Raw genomic sequence first — 19115 nt, 5'->3', positions numbered from 1 at the left:
GTGTATGGCGAAGGTCCACGGATCAGAGTGTGACCGGGCCAAGGAACTCTATGCTGTGTGTCTGAGCTTGGAAGGGGACATTAGATTCAACACAAAATTTGGCTTGAGAAATAGGAGGTGACCAGATCAAGCTGGGTGTTAAGATACATTAAGCAAGAAGTTGATCTATACTAAGAGGAGTGCTCCACCATTGAAAATACTTAGAATGGTATAATCAAGTTTGTTAATTCTAGCCATGGAGTTAAGAATGCATTGAAAATCATTGTGGAAAGAATGGTCTTTCCCATAAAAGATGCAGGAACCACCCCCCCCCATACCATACTCAAACATTAACTTGAGATGAATGGTAGGCCTACATGTGAAAGGTAAAACAAAAAAGCTACTAGAAGAAAACAGGAGAATGCCTTAATGACTCTGGTGTAAACAGAGTACTTTGAAAAGTACTAACCACAAAACACAAGATTGGTCTTCATCAAAATCAAGAACATCTGCTCATCAAATGAGATCATCAAGAGAGGTTGAAAAAGCAAGACTCGGAATCAGATACATTTATTTGCAGTACATATTTTTGACAAGACTTATTTCCAGAATATTTGAAGAACTTGTGCAATCAATGAGGGAAATACCAACAACTCATTTTTTTTAATAGGTAAAATACTTGAGCACAGGCACCTCACAGAAAAGGATACCAAAATGGTTAATGAGCACCTGAAAAAGTGGTCATCATTAATACTCATCAAGGAAATGCTAATTAAGAGCAAACAAGATAATACCAAGCATCTGTCAAACAGGTTAAAATTAAAACAATGGGACAATACCAAGTGCAGACAAGAATGCAGAAAAATTTCAACTCTGATACAGTGTGAGTAGAACTCTGAAGTGTTAGAACCGCTTTGGAAAACTTGGGCAATATCTACTAATGTTAAACATATATTCCCTGTGGCTCAGCCATTTCACTTCCATGTATATACTCAGGAGAAATGAGTGCGTCTTTTCCCCAAAAGACAGGTGTAAGAATATTCATATGCTTTATTCATAATAGCCCCAAACTGGAAATAACCCAAACATTCATCTACAGCAGAATGAATAAATAAACTGTGGTACATTCATAGAAAAGAATACTACATGGCAATGAAAAGGACATATACCCTTGGATGAATCTCACAGATACACTATTTGAGTGAAAAAAGCCAGATGCAGAAGAATATATACTGTGTGAGTCCATTTATATGAACAGCATAGTGGCAGCATAGTGGTTACTTCTGGTGGGGGACTGGTTGGAAGGGGGCACGAGGAACCAGTTGGAGTGCTGGAACTGCCCTATGTCTTGATTTTAGTGGTTGATTGTATGGGCAGATAACACGTGTAAACGTATAAATATACATACGTAAATGACTATCAAGATATAGGGCAGGAACTTAGTCTTTATGTGGTTCTGTATTAGTTGGCACAGTTTCTTTTGGTCCATTATTATTGATCAAAGGCACATAAAGGAGTCCCCAGGTGAATCCCCTGGGTTCTAGACACAATCCTTGACTTCATTTTTAAATGCCACCCAGTTTCCCCTTGTTCATCAGAATCTATCAGCCCATCCAGGAGAGTAACACCTTCTCTCTCTACTGGTTCAGCAAATAAAGATTCCTAAATGGCCAGAGGGTTGACTGTTTCCAATTTACCAGAACCAAGACTGTATTCCCTGGAGTAATAGGTGATTGGATCACCTCTAAGGTGAGCTTAGAGGTGTGTGAATGGAAACAAAATTTTCTTAAGTGAGTAATCAGATGTAATATGCAAGAAAACACTACCACCTCCACTTCTAGTTTGCAGACATGTCTGCATGCTGTAGAATGGCACCCCAGCCTCACCGGGCATGCTCTTGTAGCTGATACCACAACTGAACAGTCAGTAAGCCATTCCATCTTCTGCTGAGTAACAGGGCACATGATGAGGGTGGTGAATTCCAAGAGCATGAGCCTGTCATCAAATCTCCTTCACCTAAATGTGAATTACTTGGACAGAAGACATGTGGTATGGATACCTGGATAACCTTATTGAAAATGGTAACCTCCACCCTTCTACACATTTCCTATTCCTTTCCTTGTGTTCTATTTCTATATAGCACTTATCGCATCCAATATGTCATAAAATTCCCCCCTCCTCACTAGAACATAAGCTTCATGAAGGCAGAATTTTTGTCAGTGTTGTTCACTCTGCGTTCCCATTACCTAGAGCATTGCCTGGGGGAACTAACTTCCACATCTCCATTCCTGACGACTGGGATGGGCTGGAGCTGAGGGCTGCTGCCCATTCACCTGGTTTTTGTTTCACTGCTTTATTATCTGCTTGGTATTGAGGAACACTGACAAGTGTTGCTGGAAAGTAGGCTAGATTTGTGCCAGAGAGCTCGACCTGTGTGTGACTCAGCAATACACCCTCGTGTCCCAGCTCACCTGGCAACAGCACGTTCTTGATGGCATGTAGGGCAGAAGAATGCTAAGGAGTTTCTGTCGTCATATCAGAATTCCTCTAGGTGACTGGCCTGATGTCCATCCCAGGGAGAAGAGCTTCCCTTCTTCTTTATCAACCTTAGAGCAGCACCATCACCAGCAAGTGCTTAGAACATTCCTCAAGTATCATTCTTGTGTGCAACATTCAGAGATGAGCAGTCTTCCTGCAGGCAAGTTCCTAAACATACTCATAGGATAAAGAGCTGGCATGGAAGAGGGAACTAAGGGCTGGAGAGAAAGGGTGGCGTGCACCTGGCATGAGGCGAGGCAGTAGGAGGGAGGTTAGGATGTGTAGAAACCTGAAATCAGACAGTGGCTCAGATTCTTACCAGGCATGTGTCCTTTGATAAGTCACCTAACTTCTCTGGGCGTCCGTTTCCTCAGTAATTACAAGGGCTAAGACAAATCACCTCCTGAGAGGCGCTATAAAGAAAGACTCAGTGGATGGGAGAAGCAATTCCAAAACAGTAGAGCAAGAATCTCTGAAAATCGTTCCTCCATAAAAGCAAAGGGAACAATGACAAAAAAATTGTCAAAATCAACTTTTTTTCAGAACTCTGGATATTAACTTAAGTCTTGCAACAATCCAAGAAGGATTTACTCAAGTAAAACAGCTGAATGTCAGTTAAGAAAAAAAAACAGTAAGCTTTGTGGTGTTTTAATTTGTCCTAATTTCGTCTGTCTCTCCACAGTCCATGGTAGCCTTGAAAACCATCAGCCATGCAACCGTGGTAGATGTGAAAACAAGCAGCCTAGCAGCTACTGGAGGGAGCCCCCCAAAAGCCCTGTCCTCACAGAGTCGTCACTGACCTGTCTGGCAGTTTGCTGAAAAACTCAATTCTCAAAGCTTATCTTTATTTGATTTCACCAAGAGTTTGCCAGTATCTGTGTGGACAGCCTAATCCCCGAGACATTTACCCAGAACAATCAGTGACAATTGTTTAATATTGCAACTGCCTGAGGCAGCATTACCAATCGGGCCTAAAAAGGGACCAACCAAAAAAAAAAAAAAACACTTCAAAGGAATAACTGTGGAAAGAGATGTCCATAGTAGACTTTGGAAGGCTCCTGGAATATTGCTGAGAATCTAGAGGGTTATGCATATGTGCAGGAATGTGCAGATGCCAAAGAAAGACCTGAGAAGGTCCTAAAATCTCACCTCTGGCTGTTCTTGAGGTCCTGCAAAAGCAGTAAGTGAACGCTAAGGCAGAGCTGTACATTGCCTGCTGGAATGTTGAAGGCATCCCCCAACATGCGCACAGAGCCCCTTGGTGAATGCCAGGAGGCTTATTGATTCAAGGCATTTAAAGAAGTCTCTGTTCAATTATTGACTGACCGCTAGGATAACTGAGCAGAGACTTCACTGGTTGCACACAACAAAGAATACAGACTTCATAGAATTAGTACAGAAAAGTCACCAAAAAAAACCCAAGCAAAAACAGGAGCCTCAAACCTTAGGGTAGGAAGGGTATCTGATTTCCAGAGTTGCTATATGATTTTATTTTAAATGTCTAGTTTTCAACAAAAAAACTATGAGACACACGCACACACACACAAAACCCCCAGGAAAATATGGCCCCCAAATGAGGAAAAGCAACTGCCTATGAAGGGGCCCAGGTGGTGGATTTAGAGGACAAAGCTTTAAAACCATCTATTATAAATACATTTGAAGAACTAAAGGAAACAGAATTAAAGATAGGGTATGATGGCAATGCTGCACCAAGGAGAGAACCTCAATGAAGAGGTAGAAATCGTGAAAAGAACCTAGTAGCTGGGGTTGAAAAGTACAATAATCAACAGGAGATATTCACTAGAGGAGCTCAGCCGCAGATTCAAGCTGGTAGGAGGAAGGGTCAGCAAACTTAACGATGGGTCAGCTGAGAAACCCTAGTCTGAGGAATAGAAAGAAAAAAGATTGAAGACAAATGAACAGATGCTCAGAGAGCTGTGGGATACCATCAAAAATATACACTTATGCACAATGAGATTCCCAGGAGAATAAGAGAAAATTGGGCAGAAAAAAAAATAATTGAAGAAGTAAAGCATGTACATTTCCCAAATTTGATGAAAAACACTAACCTGCACATCCAAGAACTTCAATGAATGCCAAGAAGAATAAATTCAAAGTGATCTACAACTAAACACATCACAGTCGAACAGTTGAAAGTCAAAGATGAAGAGGGAACCATGAGGGCTGCAAGAAGGAAGGGGGCTCATCACAAACAAGGGATCTTCTTAAAATTAGCAACTGAGTTCTCATCGGAAAAGATGGTCACCAGAAGGCAGCGGGATGACGTATTCCCGTTTGGGGGGAGGGAGAAGAAGACTGTCTATCAGGATTTCTATATCCAGCAAAACTACTCTTCAAAAAACGAAGGAGAAACTAAGGCTTGATAGAGAAACACAAACTGAATTTGTCACTAGCAGATCTGTTCAAAAATTGTGAAAGGCCACCAGGCTAAAATGAAACAACAGAAGACAGTAACTCAGATCCACAGGAAGAAATAAAGAACCCAAGAAAGGCTACTACGTAAGTAACTATAAAGATGGTATAAGTGTATTTTTGGTAACTTTTCTTTTATCTGATTTAGAAAACAATTGTGTAAAAAGAAATTATAAAACTGTGTCGACAGGCTTATCATGTATCAACATGTAACGTGTATGACAATTGTGCAAAGGTCTTTAATTTCTCTAAACAGTGCTTCTTAGTTTTCAGTATACAGGTCTTGCAGTTCCTTTGTTAAATTTATTGCTAAGTATTTTATTCTTTTTGATGCTACTGTAAATGGAATTTTCTTGGTTTCATTTCAAATTGTTCATTGCTGATGTATAGAAAACAACTGACTTGTGTGTGCTGATCTTGTGCAACCTTGCTAACCCTAGTGCAGTAGTCTCCAATAGTTTTATTTTAACAGATTTTTCAAGATTTTCTATATACGAGAGTACGTTATCTGCAGATAGATAATTTTATTTCCTTTCTAATCTAGATGCCTTTTATTTTATTTTTTTTTTACTTGACCAGCTGCCCTAGCTAAAACTTCGGTACAGTGTTGAATAAAAGTGGCAAGAGCCGACATCTCTGTGCTTATTGCTTATCTTAGAGGGAAAAGAAGCATTATGTTTTCCACTGTTAGGTGTGAGGTTAGTTGTGGGTTTATGATAGATGCCTTTTATCATATTGTGATGAAGTTCTCTATTCCTAGCTTGTTGAGTGTTTTGTCATGAAAGGATATTGGATTTTGTCAACAGTGTTTCTATATCCGTCGGATGATCGTGTGTAGTGTTCTTTATCAATAAAGTGTCGTACATTGATTGATTTCCTTATGTTGCATTCCTGGCTTGAAGAGATGAGATGTCATCTCAAAGCCAGGCTTCCAGGAGGCGCCACTGAGAAGGAGCAGCTTCTTGTTCAGTGCCTGTCGGTCAGGACTTCTGGTAAGCCCTGAGCCAAGGAGACTTCCACCTGTTTGGATGGGGCTGGGTGCGGCGTGGGGACCACTTTCCGGCTGCACTTAATGCTCCTGAGTGGCCACAGCCTTCCCGACCCCCAGGGTTGCCTGTGGTCCCAGGAGGGCTTTCCTTGACTGTCTGTTTCTCCGGCTCTCAGACTTCCAGATGTTCCTCGGATCTCCACTAAGATGTGCAGCGTCTCCTTTTCAACTCTGGGTTCCCTGCAGCCATCTCAGCACAGCAGCTGTGTTCCTCGTCCTCAAGTCTTGCCTCTTCCTCCGTGCAGAACCCTGGGCCACTTCACCTGAAGCAGGGATGCGGACCAGCTCTTCTTGGAGTGACGCGTTTGCTCTACAAGTGAGCACTAGGGGTGGGCGGGTGGGCTGGCGGCCCCTGGTTTCCTCCCCTCGTGCCTCTAGGCATGGAGTGAGCTGGGGAGGGGGCGACTGCAGCCTCAGTGTTCTCAGCAATGCTGGCGCTCAGCTTCTGCCCTCTAGCGAGGGCTGGGTGCAGAAGAGAGGTGGGGTCCTCCAGGATGGTCACGACGGCCGGACTAGAGCTTCTGCAACATGGGGTGGCGAGAAGCACTGGCAGCACGTCCCTCCAGGGGACGCAGCTCCAGACTGAGCTGGAGCAAGAGGGAGCCCCATCTTCTTGGCTGCACCAGCCCTCGGTAGCGCTTCTGTGACGTCGTGCTGGGAGTGTGTGATGCGGGGGTGGGGGGTGTCAAGGTTTAAAAGCCACAGACTCCTGCTCTTCCACAGATTTAGCAGACTTTCTTGAAAGAATGTTGCTCTATTTGCTGTGGGCCATGAGGACCATCTCCAGAGGCGCCGAATGATTGTTTTGGAATATTTTCACCAGTTAAATTGTTGGTTTCCTGGAGACAGCGTCTGCCGGGTTCCCTACTCCGTCTTTACAGACGTCCAACCTCCATATCTTGTTTTTTCACTGAATGACAGACCCTGGGGACATTTCCAGGCCACTTCAGATTGAACACAGTCTTTTCTACCAGTCGCACTTGATTCCGCCGTATGTCTGTCCCACGGTATTTAAAACAGCATTTCCCAGTTGATACAAATCTAGAGTGTTTCCAGTTTTTCAGGATATGGCATGCCTTCTCTCGTATCAGCATATTTTTGACTCTCAGATGTCTTCCTTCTGCCCAGATGTCTCCTCCCCACCCCACCCCCACCACCACCAAGGCTCCAGAATGTTGGAGCCAACTCTCCCCTTGACAGGGAGTGCCATGTGGAGCTCTCACGGGCACCTCTAATTTCAAAACCCAAAGCAAATTCTTGGTTTCCCCGAAGCCACTCTGTCCCTAGGCATTCACCTTCTCAGTCAGTGGCCCCTTTCTCTCTCTCACACCTGTGGGGATGAACAAAACCACACAAGTGAGGACAAGGAGAGGCTATTTATTCAGCCCTCGCCATAGCAGGAGAGTTACCCACCATCACTTGCGTTTGGCAGAGACTCAAAGGCAGACAGAGGGATGAAAGCTTCCTGGTGAAAGAAGAGGTTCCCGGTGGGTCCTGCCTGGAGGCTGTCCCCTGGGGAGGCAGAAGGCAGGCTCTCTAGGAGTGGGACATCCCTTGTGACTGGTTAGGGGAGCGCATTTGGTTTTCTCCAGCTGGTCCTAAGTTGGAAGTGGGGACAAAAGTGGGGGAAGTTGTCTGATTGATCACGTCCCCGTGTCTGGGGCTGATGGCTATAGAGTTGGTTGTCTGGGGTCCTGGACCAGCTGCTGCAGATTGTGGGTCCGAGTTCTACCCTTACATGTGGCCTGGCCCTTGTATGACTGAACAGTCAGCCTCCCACACCCTCAGTAAACAGTGCAGATTCTATTTCCAAAATGCAGTTAGAAACCAACCACTCCCCCCTCTCCATCCCCATCAATATCCTGGGACCATCATCTCTAACCTTGGGGTGAGAAAAAGCTTCCATCCGGTCTCCACGCTTCCACCCTGGTCCCCTTTAAGCCTACTGGAAGAATCAGAACAATCCAGAAAGGCGATGGGCGCACGGACACTCTCCTCACCCTCTCTCCCAACAAAATCCAATTCCTCACCATGGTCCCCAGGCGCCTGTTCTGGGCAACCTCTGGCCACTTGCATCCCACTGGGGACCACCTGCCCTCTCCCCCAACTCTCCAGCCCCATCGTTCTTCCTCCAAACTCCCTCTTCTCTCTTTCCCACCTGGAAGCCTTTCCCTTCGCCTGGAACCTGCCCCGCCCCTGACTCCCACCTTTCAGGTCGTGGCTTAAATCGAATCTCCTGGGACCAAGGTGAACAGTCTCCCCGATTATCTCAGTCACCAAGTCCCGGTCCAGCTGTCTTCTCTGCTCCCCTTTTAGCACTTACATTTTTTTTTAAACTGTGGATATTTTTGCATACACCAAAAGCAGAGAGAAAAGCGCCATAGATTTCCATCCACCCATAACCCAGCTTCGCCGATGATCAACAGTTTGCTTTCCTTCAGGTGCCCTCCCTGACATCTGGTAGAAATACTTGAGAAATAAATCTCAGACACCGTTTCATTTCACCCACACGTCCTTCAGTGTTCAACTCAGAACGCCCCCCTTCCCCCTTGCACACGGCCGTAACGCCGTTACCTCAGCTCACAGGATGATCGCTCACGTCCTAACGTCATCCAGCTCCCTCTCTGGGGTCCATCTCTCCTGACCATCTCGTAAAAATCTGTTTCCAGTGGTTTCCTCTGAACCAGGATCCAAACAACGGCTCTGCATTCATATTGGTCGCTGAGCCTGGAAGCCTCTTTCTAATCAAAAGTGCCTCCCCCGCCCCCCTTTTTACGCCAGGTGCCTGTGGAAGAGGCAGGCCCGGCTGCCCGCAGACAGCCCCGCACTCTGGATTCAGCTGATGACTTCCCTGCGGTTTCTTTTCCCACGAGAGTGAGGCTGTTCCTCTTGCCTCTTTTACTGAGATCTGGAGGAAGTCTGTTTCGGCAAGAAGATCTCATCTCTGATCCCCAGAGCCAGGGGCAACGAGTCGAAGGGTCCGTGCATTTTAAGTTTTGGCATGCACTGTGGGAAGGCTTTTCTACACCACGCTCTCCAGCCCGGCCCCGATCAGAACCAACCTGCAGACTGCCATCCTTTTTAATGTGTGGTCATTCCGCTTCTGTCCACAAGAGGCCAGCAAGGCCCGGACATTGGACCTAAGGGACCCCCCCCCCCCCACCGGCCGAGGCTAGATCCTGGGCTTTGGGTCCTCCTGGGGCGCCCAGTAACCAGGAGGTGGGGAAGTGTGGCAGATGGGGCGGGTGTGGATGAGGGGCTGGGCACGTCAGAGAGAAGAGCGGACCTGACGTTCAGGGCTCGTGGTCAGCTCCTGGGAATTCGAGCCCTGAACATTTCTGTGATTAAAAAGGCGTGTTAGTTAAAGTTGATAACCATCAATACAGCAGCAAGCGGGCCCATGAGCACCCCCCACTTGCTCTCTACCTTTCACACACACACACACACACACACACACACACACAGCAGTTACAAAGACGTGGCTTTTTTGGGTACTGTTACATATATTTGAAATCTTTTCAGTCTCATTAAAGTATAATTTACATACAGCAAAATTCACTTTGGTGAACTGTTCAGTTCTATGAGCTTTGACAGATTTACACAGTAACCACCGTCACGAGTGAGACAGAGAAGGCTTCCGCCACCTCCCAAAATTCCCTCGTGTCCCTTTGGCACCAACTACTGCCTCTCCCACCGGCGGGCCCTAGAAACCACTGACACCTATGAGTTAATTTATATATACGATGTGAGATATGGAAGAAACAATTTTTTTTGCACATGGATGCCCAATTTCTTCCCAGCACCATTTGCTGAAGAGACTATCCTGTGTATCCATCCCCTAGGTACCTTTGTCAAAGATCAGAGGGCCTGTCTCATCCCATTGATCTGCGTGTGCGTTCCTTCCCCGTCTCCATCATGTCCTGTTCACTGTAGCTTTAGAGTAAATTGAAATCACGTAGTATGATTACTCCAACTTTGTTCTTCCTTTGGCATTGCTATACTTTAATTTTATTAGTTTTAGAGCTGGAATGCCTTCGTCTTAGGTATGAACACTCTGAAGCCCCGAGAGAGGGTGAGTTTTTGATGGTGACACAACTGTCAGAAGCTGGACCTGGACCAGACCCCCAGCCTCCTGCTTCCTTCCCTATCCTGATACCCGTGGGATTGTCAAAACTCAGGACCAGTTGTTCCCAAGTCATAAGTATTAAGAAAATCACAATCAGGACCTGTCTAGATAAAGCTTAAATGTAGTGTTTTTGTATGTGTGGAACAAAGCCAAAAGTTTCAGAACCCTACTTAGCACTTCATATCAGTTTTTGTGAATATTTTGAAAGTGATATTTTTGTCTTGGGGCCCCAGGTGAAATTTTAAATAAAAATCAAGAGGGCAGTAACCTCAGATGGGGAAGTTACCTCATCCGCTAGCCAAGACGTTTGGAAATCTTATGACAATTTGCGTTATTATTATTGATACCGCTTGCCTGTTTTTTCTTTTTAAATTACCCTCCTCCTCCTGCTCCCCCCCTTCCTCCATCTAAGCCCCCAGGTCATTGGAGAGCCTGCATTTGAATTTAGCTCCATTTTCTCAAAAAGTCTCTCCTGCCCTAGTGCCCTCTTTGAAAATGAGACCAGTTTCACTTGAAGGGTGCCCTTGGGCACTTTGCAAATGCAGAGATTATGCCGGGTGTCTCCTCCTAAGGGATTTGGACAGTAACTCGAGCGGTCACACTATGCCGAGATTAAGAGGTGTCTGGAGGACAAAGACCCCCTTCCCAGCCTCCTACCCCGCCTCTAGCCCGCAGCTGCACCCGGCTACTGATGGATGGGGCGTAAAGAAACCTCTGGAGGGTCTCCCCAGCTTCGGAACTCCCCCCGGGCCCGCTGAAGCCACTGTTAAGAGTGCCTCCCGCCCGCCCTCTGCCCCTTCCTGCCTCTTCCCCCGCCCCTGCCATCCACTCCAAGAATAGTTCCTTAGTAAGCCTCCTCCCGCCAATCTCCTCTCAGAGCCCGCTTCATGGGAACTTACCCTGGGAGGGACTGCTTTCCTTTCTGGGAAGATCTGAAGCTGGCTTGAGGGCCCAGGTCAAGGCTGGAAAGGAGGAAGACCCCTCCCCACCCCCCAGCCATGGATTTTCTGGCTGAGCAGCTCCATCAGGCTCAGGGCCTGGCACATGGTAACCCGAACAAGGAGTGAGCAGTCTGAGTCCCAGCTCTGGGTGATGACACAGAACAGAGGAACCCGGTTAGACTAACACTCCAGTAGTTACACGTATGCATATGAAAGAGAGTCTGGAGTATATATTATACAATCTGAGACATATATGTATATACGGACCTTTTTATATTGTTTCCTCTATATAAATGTATATGTGTATGTATGTATATACATATAAATGTATACACATATACCCACCCACACTCATATACACGTACACCATGTGCGTGTATACATACACACACATGTACACACATGCACACTCACATACATGTATATACATCTACACACATATACACATGTATGCACATGCATGTATTATACACACACGTGCACACACAGACACGCACACATATATACCATGTGCACATGTATACATACACATATACGTACACACATACTATGCACACTCACATATATGTATATACATCCACACAAGCACATACATGTATACACATACCTGTATTATACATGCACATGCGCACACGCATATGCACACATACAGACACATGCATGTATACACACACATAGATGGAGAGATAAGGTGCAGGTTTAGATATTGATACAGATGCTATGTGAAGGTACTGGATCATGACCAAGAGCGGAAGGAAACTACGGGGACTTCTGAGAGACAGTGACACTTGCGAGTTTGCAGCTCCAGGTCTGAGGATGCTCCCCCAATCCAGTAACCTTTCTGCGCCGTGGCGCTGGCCGGAAGGTGGCACACAGGGAAGCAGAAGCTGCTTTTTCAACAGCTCTCGCAGAGACCTCTGATCTGGGTCCAGGCGGTCCAGGCAGAGGGAACCGCGTCTGCGTAGCCACAGCAGGAGAAAGCCTGGGGAGTTTAAAGCCCTTTACTCACTGTGTTGCTGGGTGAGGCTGGTTTATCTTGATTCCATCCTGAGGGCAATGGAGAGCCACTGAAGGGCTGGAGGGAATGTGGCTTGATCTGCTTTGTATTTTAGAAAGACTGATCTGGTTGGTGTGGGGGGTGGCTGGGGGGAGGGGTTGTGGCCGGGCAGGGACTTTGCTGGGCCCCTGAAGCCCTGCAGGGGAGGGAGAAGTCCTGGGCACGCTGTTCTTATCCCCATCTCTCCTGCCTGGAGTGCCTGGGTGGGCCTCTTAACTCCCTCCCAGGAAGCTTCCCTCCGCTGGGCCAGCCTGGGGTCCACAGCATCCCCTCACCAGACCTGGATCTCTGGGGCCCTGAGGAAATAAGTGATCAGCAGTGGTGCCCCTAGGGTAGGACCCAGGCACATCAGGCAGCCCCACCCTTGCCTCGGGACGGGTGGCGCAGTGGTTAAGCCCTGACCTCAGGACCCATCCTCCCTGAATTTTGACTCCTGACTCCTCCTGTTTGCTGTTTGACTTTAGGCCTGTGATTTAACCTTTTTCGTACCTCAGTTTCCCCCTTTGTAAAACAGGGAGTGAAACCTACCTAGGGATGCTGGACGGGTGAGATGAGTGAACGTACGCTAAGCGCACACCTTGCAGGTAGTCAGCGCTAGGTTCACACTGGCTCGTACTGCAGTTCCCATCTTAAGCCTGAAACCAGGGTGTGTCTTAAAAGTCCACGACCTCTCAACACTGGAAACAGCCCAGGTGTCGATCAACTGTGGAATGGCTAAACTGCCGCTGGTCCACCCGCGCCCTGTGGGACGACGCGGTGAGAAAAGGAATGAACTACTGATCCAGGAAACAACTTGGATGGATCTCAAAGGCATCATGCTGAAGATCAAAGCATATCCAAGGACATTAAAGGCGTTCTGCTGAATACAGACTGTATGATTCCATTTACACGAAGTCCTAGAACGGGCAAAACTAACCAGAACAGGGGCTTTCCCTGGGAGCGGGGGTGGGGGGTTGACTGGCTCAGGGCAGGAAGGAGCTTTCTGGGGTTCTGTATCCTGAAACATCTGACTTACATGTGTGTATGCATATCAGTGAATGTTTGCCCGGATTTGTGTTTCGTTCTTTGCAGATTTCCCCCTACAGAAAGGGCCATAAACATATATTCAATTCTAGTTAATGGTATGTCCACTAGTGTCTGTTAGGATGTCTGCAAGCTACTTTGCAATGCACCAAAAAAAAAAAAAAAAAAGATGGGATGTTGGATCAAGGAATAGATATGTGGCAGGACCAGATATTAGCGGTAGATTCTGGGTGGTGTGTGTGTACGCATGCTCACCGTACAGTTCTCTGAACTCCTCTGTGGGCTTGAAAAAGTTCACAATCCCAAGCTGGCAAAATTAACTGCCAGCGACTTATCTTTCTGAGTGGTACATGAGCGTACACGTGACAGTGGATGGTGTCCTAGATTTGATGGAACGTGGCATTGTTGTTGAGAAGCTGGGTCTCAGCTGGGAATTGCGGGCCACCCCCAGTGACTCCCCTGCCCCCATTTCCCCTTGAAGACATGCAGATTCTGTCTCCCAGGATCCCTACCCTCTGCTCCCTCCGCTCAGCTGGGTCTCTCCGCTCCTGCCCTAAGAGGCAGCCGCTCCTTTACAAACATCAACGCTACCTCCTTCTGCAGCGTGGAGGTCGGTGCTCACTCACTCCCTTACTTAAAATCATTTGCTTCTCCAGTGCCTAGAGGATAGAGTGCAGACCCCTCACTCAGGTTTCAGGAAGCAGCAGGACCCCAGTCACACCAGGATGCTCCGTGCCACTGACCTTTGCAGATGCTGTTTGCTCTGTGACGCTTCCTGGCTGCCCCTTGTCCTCCTGGCTAATGTCCAGCCATTTAAAAAGCCTCAGCTGAGAAAGCTTCCCTGACTTCCTCCCAGCCCTGGCCCCCCAGGCAAATTGCTTCTCCTTCTTGGCCACGCCCCCGCCCAAGTCCTCACTGCCCCTTGGTGCTGCGTTCACCAGGTCTGCTTCCCGCATCCACCTGCGTACCCCAAGCAGGGAGGCTGGGATACAGAAAGGGAAATTCTGGAAAAGAGCAGGGGGGTTGGTGTGAGGTCGACCTGGGTTTGAGATCCGGCTGCACCCTTTCTACCCGTCACCAGCCATCTCTCCAAGCCTCAGCCTGGAGTTGGTCGGTTGAGTGGGAATCACTGTCTGGTTGTTGAAAGGATTCATGAGATGATGTCTGTGAAGAATCAGACAGGAGAACTTTACTCACATTTGTCGACTGAGTGAATGAACCAGTGGTTTGCAATTGTCTTGTGTCCCTTCCGTCACAACGACCCCAAGCTCTGGGTGGCCAGGACTGTGCCTTCTTGTAGCTCCCAGACCCTGCTGGGCACATGGAGGTGCCTGTCTCATACCTACTGTTGGGGATTCAAGTTGCCAAGAGGGAGGAGGGGGAGGATCAGGCCAGGGGTGCCATGGGGAGCCATAGGGTCCCAGGGACAGGTGGCAGAGGCTGGCCCCATGGAGGGGAGGAGGCTGGTGATGTGGTCAGGGCTCCAGGGAAGGGGCAGGAGCATGCGTGCTTGGGCAGGTTTTATCTCACCCACCTACCTCCCACTCTGCCCCTTGGAAGAGCCGGAAATGCAATAAGTACTAAATCAATGTCTGTTCAATAGTGTAGGGGCTTTGGGCTTAGACAGACCTGGGCTTTATTTTCAGTCGAGCTGTGAGGCTTGCTGGGTGCCTGAACCTGGCTGAGCCAGTTTCCTCATCTGTGAGTTAGGACAGGCAACACCTGCCACGTAGAGCAACAGAGAGGATTAAAGGGGAAGCAAACTTTCCGTCATAGCCTCAGGACCAGGCTGCCTTTGCTCCTCGGCAATCCTGCAAGGGGGTGTGGTCACCCCTATTTCACAAGTGGGGAGACTGAGGCTCGAGGGTTAGCACCTGGCTGACGGCACAAATCTTGGCCTTGAGTCCCAGGAAGGCCACCATCAGAGCTTCCAATCTCTGTCCAAACTGGCCCAGTGGGGTGGTGCTGGTGCCACCTTGAGGGGGCAGGGGGACCGGAGCGGGGAGCCACAGAGGGGGAGAGAAGATGGCGAGTGGGGTCTCGGCCAGGTGAGGTGGAAGGGCTGATCTCCTTATCCGCCCAGGAGCTGTCACTGTGCTGGGGCTGCGGGGCCTATCTGGAGATGAGGCATGTCACCTAGGCCCAGGGGTGGTGGAACCAGGCTTTGGTGACACGGCTGGACTGAGCCTGAGACCGCAGAGGTGGCAGGAGGTGGGCCTGCACCAAAGGGAGAAGCTGTCAGGGACCACCGGCCATGGTGAGGTGAGTTAGTGGCGAGCAGGGCTGGACTTCTGATTTGGGGGTGCAGGTCCTAAGGTTGGGGACCCTGCTGCCCCTGGAGCCCACCTGCCTTCTCCCTCACACGCAGTCCAACCCCAACTCTGGCGCAGGAGTCAGGCCCTCGGTTGCTATAACAACTGGATCCCGGCAGTAAAAATAGTAACATTTTTTATTCAACTTCTTTTGCTCTTGGAGGAAAGGAAAATCCATTTCTAGGCTTGTGTTTCCTTTTAGGGGGGTCGCCTCTGGGGCCTTGCTGAACCCACTGCCAAGATGTACTTCAAGGTCATCTGCGGGCCCGGGCCAGGAGGCAGCCAGCAGACCAGGAGCCCGGGGGAGCCTCAGACCCGAATCTGCGGCCCCGCTTGGCCCCGGGGGAGCTGTGGTTACCAGCCGACACCCTGAGCCTGGCCTGGCCACCCAGGGAAGCGAGGAACTCTCACCTCTGAAAAGCCAGCAGGGGCCTTTTTTGGAAATTGAGGTTGAGGACTTTGGAGGACATATGGCTGGTGCTTGGGAACAGGTGTGTCCTGGCGTGGCTGAGAGTGAGGTTGGGGGAAGTGGGGTCGGGGGGTCAGAGCAACAGAGATGGAGGTCAAGGTCAGGGAAAAGTGCCATGAAATGCAGGGCTTGGCCTTATCTGCCTCCATTTGACTTTGGGCTCCTGGAGATTTAAGAAATCATTAGAACAGGAGTTCTCTGCTGGCCAGTGAGCTCTGGGCTCCCAGGCAGTTCCCGCCCCTGGGATGTGTGACCTTAGGAGGGTCCCTGGTCTCTCCCACCCTCACTTTCCCCCCTCTATACAAGGGGACAGGAGGCGCTAGTCACCACGGCCGTGAGCCTCGCGTGTCTCAACCATGACTCCCAGTAAGAAATACATTTTCCATTCCAACCAGGACCCCAAATGTATACCAACGAAAGTTTCCTGATGGTGACTCGGTTCTCATTGTATCTCTTCTACTTCACTTTCTTCACTTTAAAATGCTTATCACCAACCACCAGGTTGACTCCATGGTCTGCTAGTGTCCGGCTGTCCCACAGAACTTTCCATGACAATAGTCTGATACAACAGTCCTTGGAATACACGTGGCTTGAGAACTTGAAATGTGGCTGGTGTAACCAGGAAGCAGCATTTTAAATCGTATTTCGTTTTACTCAATATATATGTAAATAGGCGCATGAGGCTGGTGCTGTTGTATTGGAAGTCACAGCCCCAGCAGGGCCAGATGAGCAATTCGAAACCAGGGCTCTAAGAGATCTTTCCGGCTCAGCTCTCGCAGCCCCTCCTCACGGGCTAGGCTTGCTGCCCTGCCAGAGCCTCTGGCCCACATGGCTATCCCTTGGCCTTCCACTCATGCCAACCTTGACCTCAAGTTCTAGGGCCAAAACCCAACTCATGACCTCTCCTGCCTCCCTACTGCTCCTCCTCTGGTCTCCTGCTATTCCCCCAACCCCCACCAGGTGGCACCAGTACGCACCCAGCAGGGCCAGCCAGAAACCCAGGGGTCATCCCCCGCTTCTAATCCTCCATCAACAGGGCCTGGTGGATTTGCCCCCTAAGCATCCCTGGATCCCTTCTTCTGTCCTCCTGTCTCCGCCTCAGCCCTGCAGTGGCCTCGAAATGCATCCACCTGCAACCCTTCTGGTCCTCACCAACTACAGGTGTGTGTGCCCACCTGTGCCCAGCATCTGGCGTGCAGAAATGAATTTGATGGAATCCCTTTGTCTTTCTCCTTCCTCTTGTTCTAGCTTCTTTTGGGCAGACGGCGTGGGTGGGGTTATTTTCTCAATGTGTAGTAGGATCTCAAATAAAGCTTGTTATAAAAAGTAGCAGGGAGCTGGGGCTTGGGAAGGGATGGGAAGGGAGGGGAGGAGGGGGAGGTGTGTGCGTGGGAAGAAGGGGCCTGTCCTTCTGCTTGGGGACTTTCCTTCCACGTTGAAGGCTGTCCTGCCTCTAGCAGCCCCCCAAGGTGTCACATCTTCCAGTAGGTGGTTTGGCATAGCCCATCACCCAGGCCAACGTCCCCTAAAGGAGAAAGCTGAATTTTGTAAAGCTCCGGAGGGAGGTGGGCAGATCCTGGGTACCTGGAATCTGGCAACCAAATGCGTGTGCCCCTGTTTTGGGGTCATGAGGGTCCCCAGAGTCACGGCCTTTGGGAGTTGCGGGAAGGTTCCTCAGAGACTGCGTCCATCCCCTTGGGGCCGTCGTGCCTGGCAGGGACGCAAAGGTTCCAGGCGCGGGCGGTGTGGGAAGCGCGAGCGACAAGTACACTCAGGGGCCGGCCATGCGAAGTGGCTGCAGGGCCGGGGCGCGGGCAGGGTCACCACGCTTGCAGCCCAACCCCCGCCAGGGGGACAGCGGGGCTCCGTCTAACACGCCGTCTTCTCGGTGGAAAAACTACGGGAGGAGGGGGCCTGGCCAGGGAAGAAAAAGGGGGCTGCGTTCGGAAGCCCCCTTCCCCGCCCAGGCCCCCATCCTTCCCCAGCGCCCCCGTCCTCTCAGCGAGGCCAGGAGGGGTCCGCCCCGCGCGGGGAGGGGGCCAGGGCCGCGGGGACTCAGGCGATTGGCCCGGAGCCCCCCCCCCCCGCCCCGCCCGCCACCATCTGCTCGGGATTTGGCGTCGGCGGCTCCCGGCTCGGCTCCAGCCCGGCTCCGCGCGCCCCCGGCCGCCCCCGCCCCGCTCCCGCCGACCTGCTGCTCCCGCCCCGCGGTCTCTGCAAGTTGCCGCGGCCTGAGCCCCCGGCTGGAGGCTGATGGAACCGCCGCGATGTTCGCTCACCGGCTCCCGGATTTCCAGAAGACGAAGTACGCGAGGTGAGCGGCGGGGGCGCGCGGGCGCGGGGCGCGGGCGGCGGCGGCGGGGGCCGCGCGGCGAGGGTGGCTCCCTGCGCCGCTCCGAGAACTCGCGTTGATAAATGGACCTTGTCCCCGGCCGGAAGAAACCGGACACGAGACGTCGCGGTCTTTGTGGGAGCCTCCTCGCGCAGCTCTGCGCCCCGGACCCGGGGGTAGCGCGGGTTCCCGGCGCCTCCGACTTAGCTGGGTGCCGCGAGGCGAGTCTCTCCACCTCTCTGAACCTCAGTGTCCGGGTCTGTAAGGCAGGGATAGAGTCCCCATCTCTGCGGTCCCCGCGAGGATTAAGTGAGATGATCCCTTGAAAGCACTCTGCTCGGCGCCGAGAACAGAATAATCGCTCCATCGCTCTCTGGCGTTTTTGTTAATGATAAAAGGCGTTGGCCCACACCGCCCCCTGTGCCCCCCGCACCACCCCTGTCTCCCTTGACCACCTCTGCCCACCCTGCACCGCCTCTGTCCTTCCGCCACCACCCTGACCCCCGCACTACCCCTGACAGCCCTCATAGAAAGCAGGAGGAATGGGTCAGTGCTCTTTTTGGGTGGGGAAACTGAGGCTCAGGAGCAGAACAGCTGCCTGTACATCTTGGCCTTTTCACAGTGTGAAGTCTGTGGTCCTCTCTGAGCCTCAGTTTCTTCTAAAGTGGTGATTTCAGATTGCTGAGTGGAAGCCAAACCCCCGTCGCTTTGAGTCCCAATTCAGGGGCTGGGTGGGGAGATGGCAGAGGGAACTGTTGTTTCTCTGAGATTTGGGGTGGGGATGGGCTTGCCTGCAGGAGGGTGTGCAAACCCTGTGCTAGACCCGCCCCTCAGCCCCCAGGGGGCCTTAGGTGAGG

General features: G+C 50.3%; 1 protein-coding gene across 1 annotated transcript in view; it reads left to right on the top strand.

The window, feature by feature from the left end:
• Nucleotides 1–18037: 18037 nt before the first annotated feature.
• The window catches only part of MMD2 (monocyte to macrophage differentiation associated 2), a 42292-nt gene continuing 41214 nt past the window's right edge, over nt 18038–19115 (top strand). The window contains exon 1 of the mRNA XM_074345599.1: nt 18038–18240. Coding sequence (XP_074201700.1) covers nt 18194–18240 — 47 coding nt within the window. The 5' untranslated portion in view covers nt 18038–18193. The remainder of the gene's footprint in view (nt 18241–19115) is intronic.

Source organism: Camelus bactrianus, chromosome 18 (assembly GCF_048773025.1).
Source record: "Camelus bactrianus isolate YW-2024 breed Bactrian camel chromosome 18, ASM4877302v1, whole genome shotgun sequence".
NCBI lineage: Eukaryota > Metazoa > Chordata > Mammalia > Artiodactyla > Camelidae > Camelus > Camelus bactrianus.
Note: the sequence above shows the minus strand (reverse complement) of the source record. Positions and strands in the feature narration are given on the sequence as shown.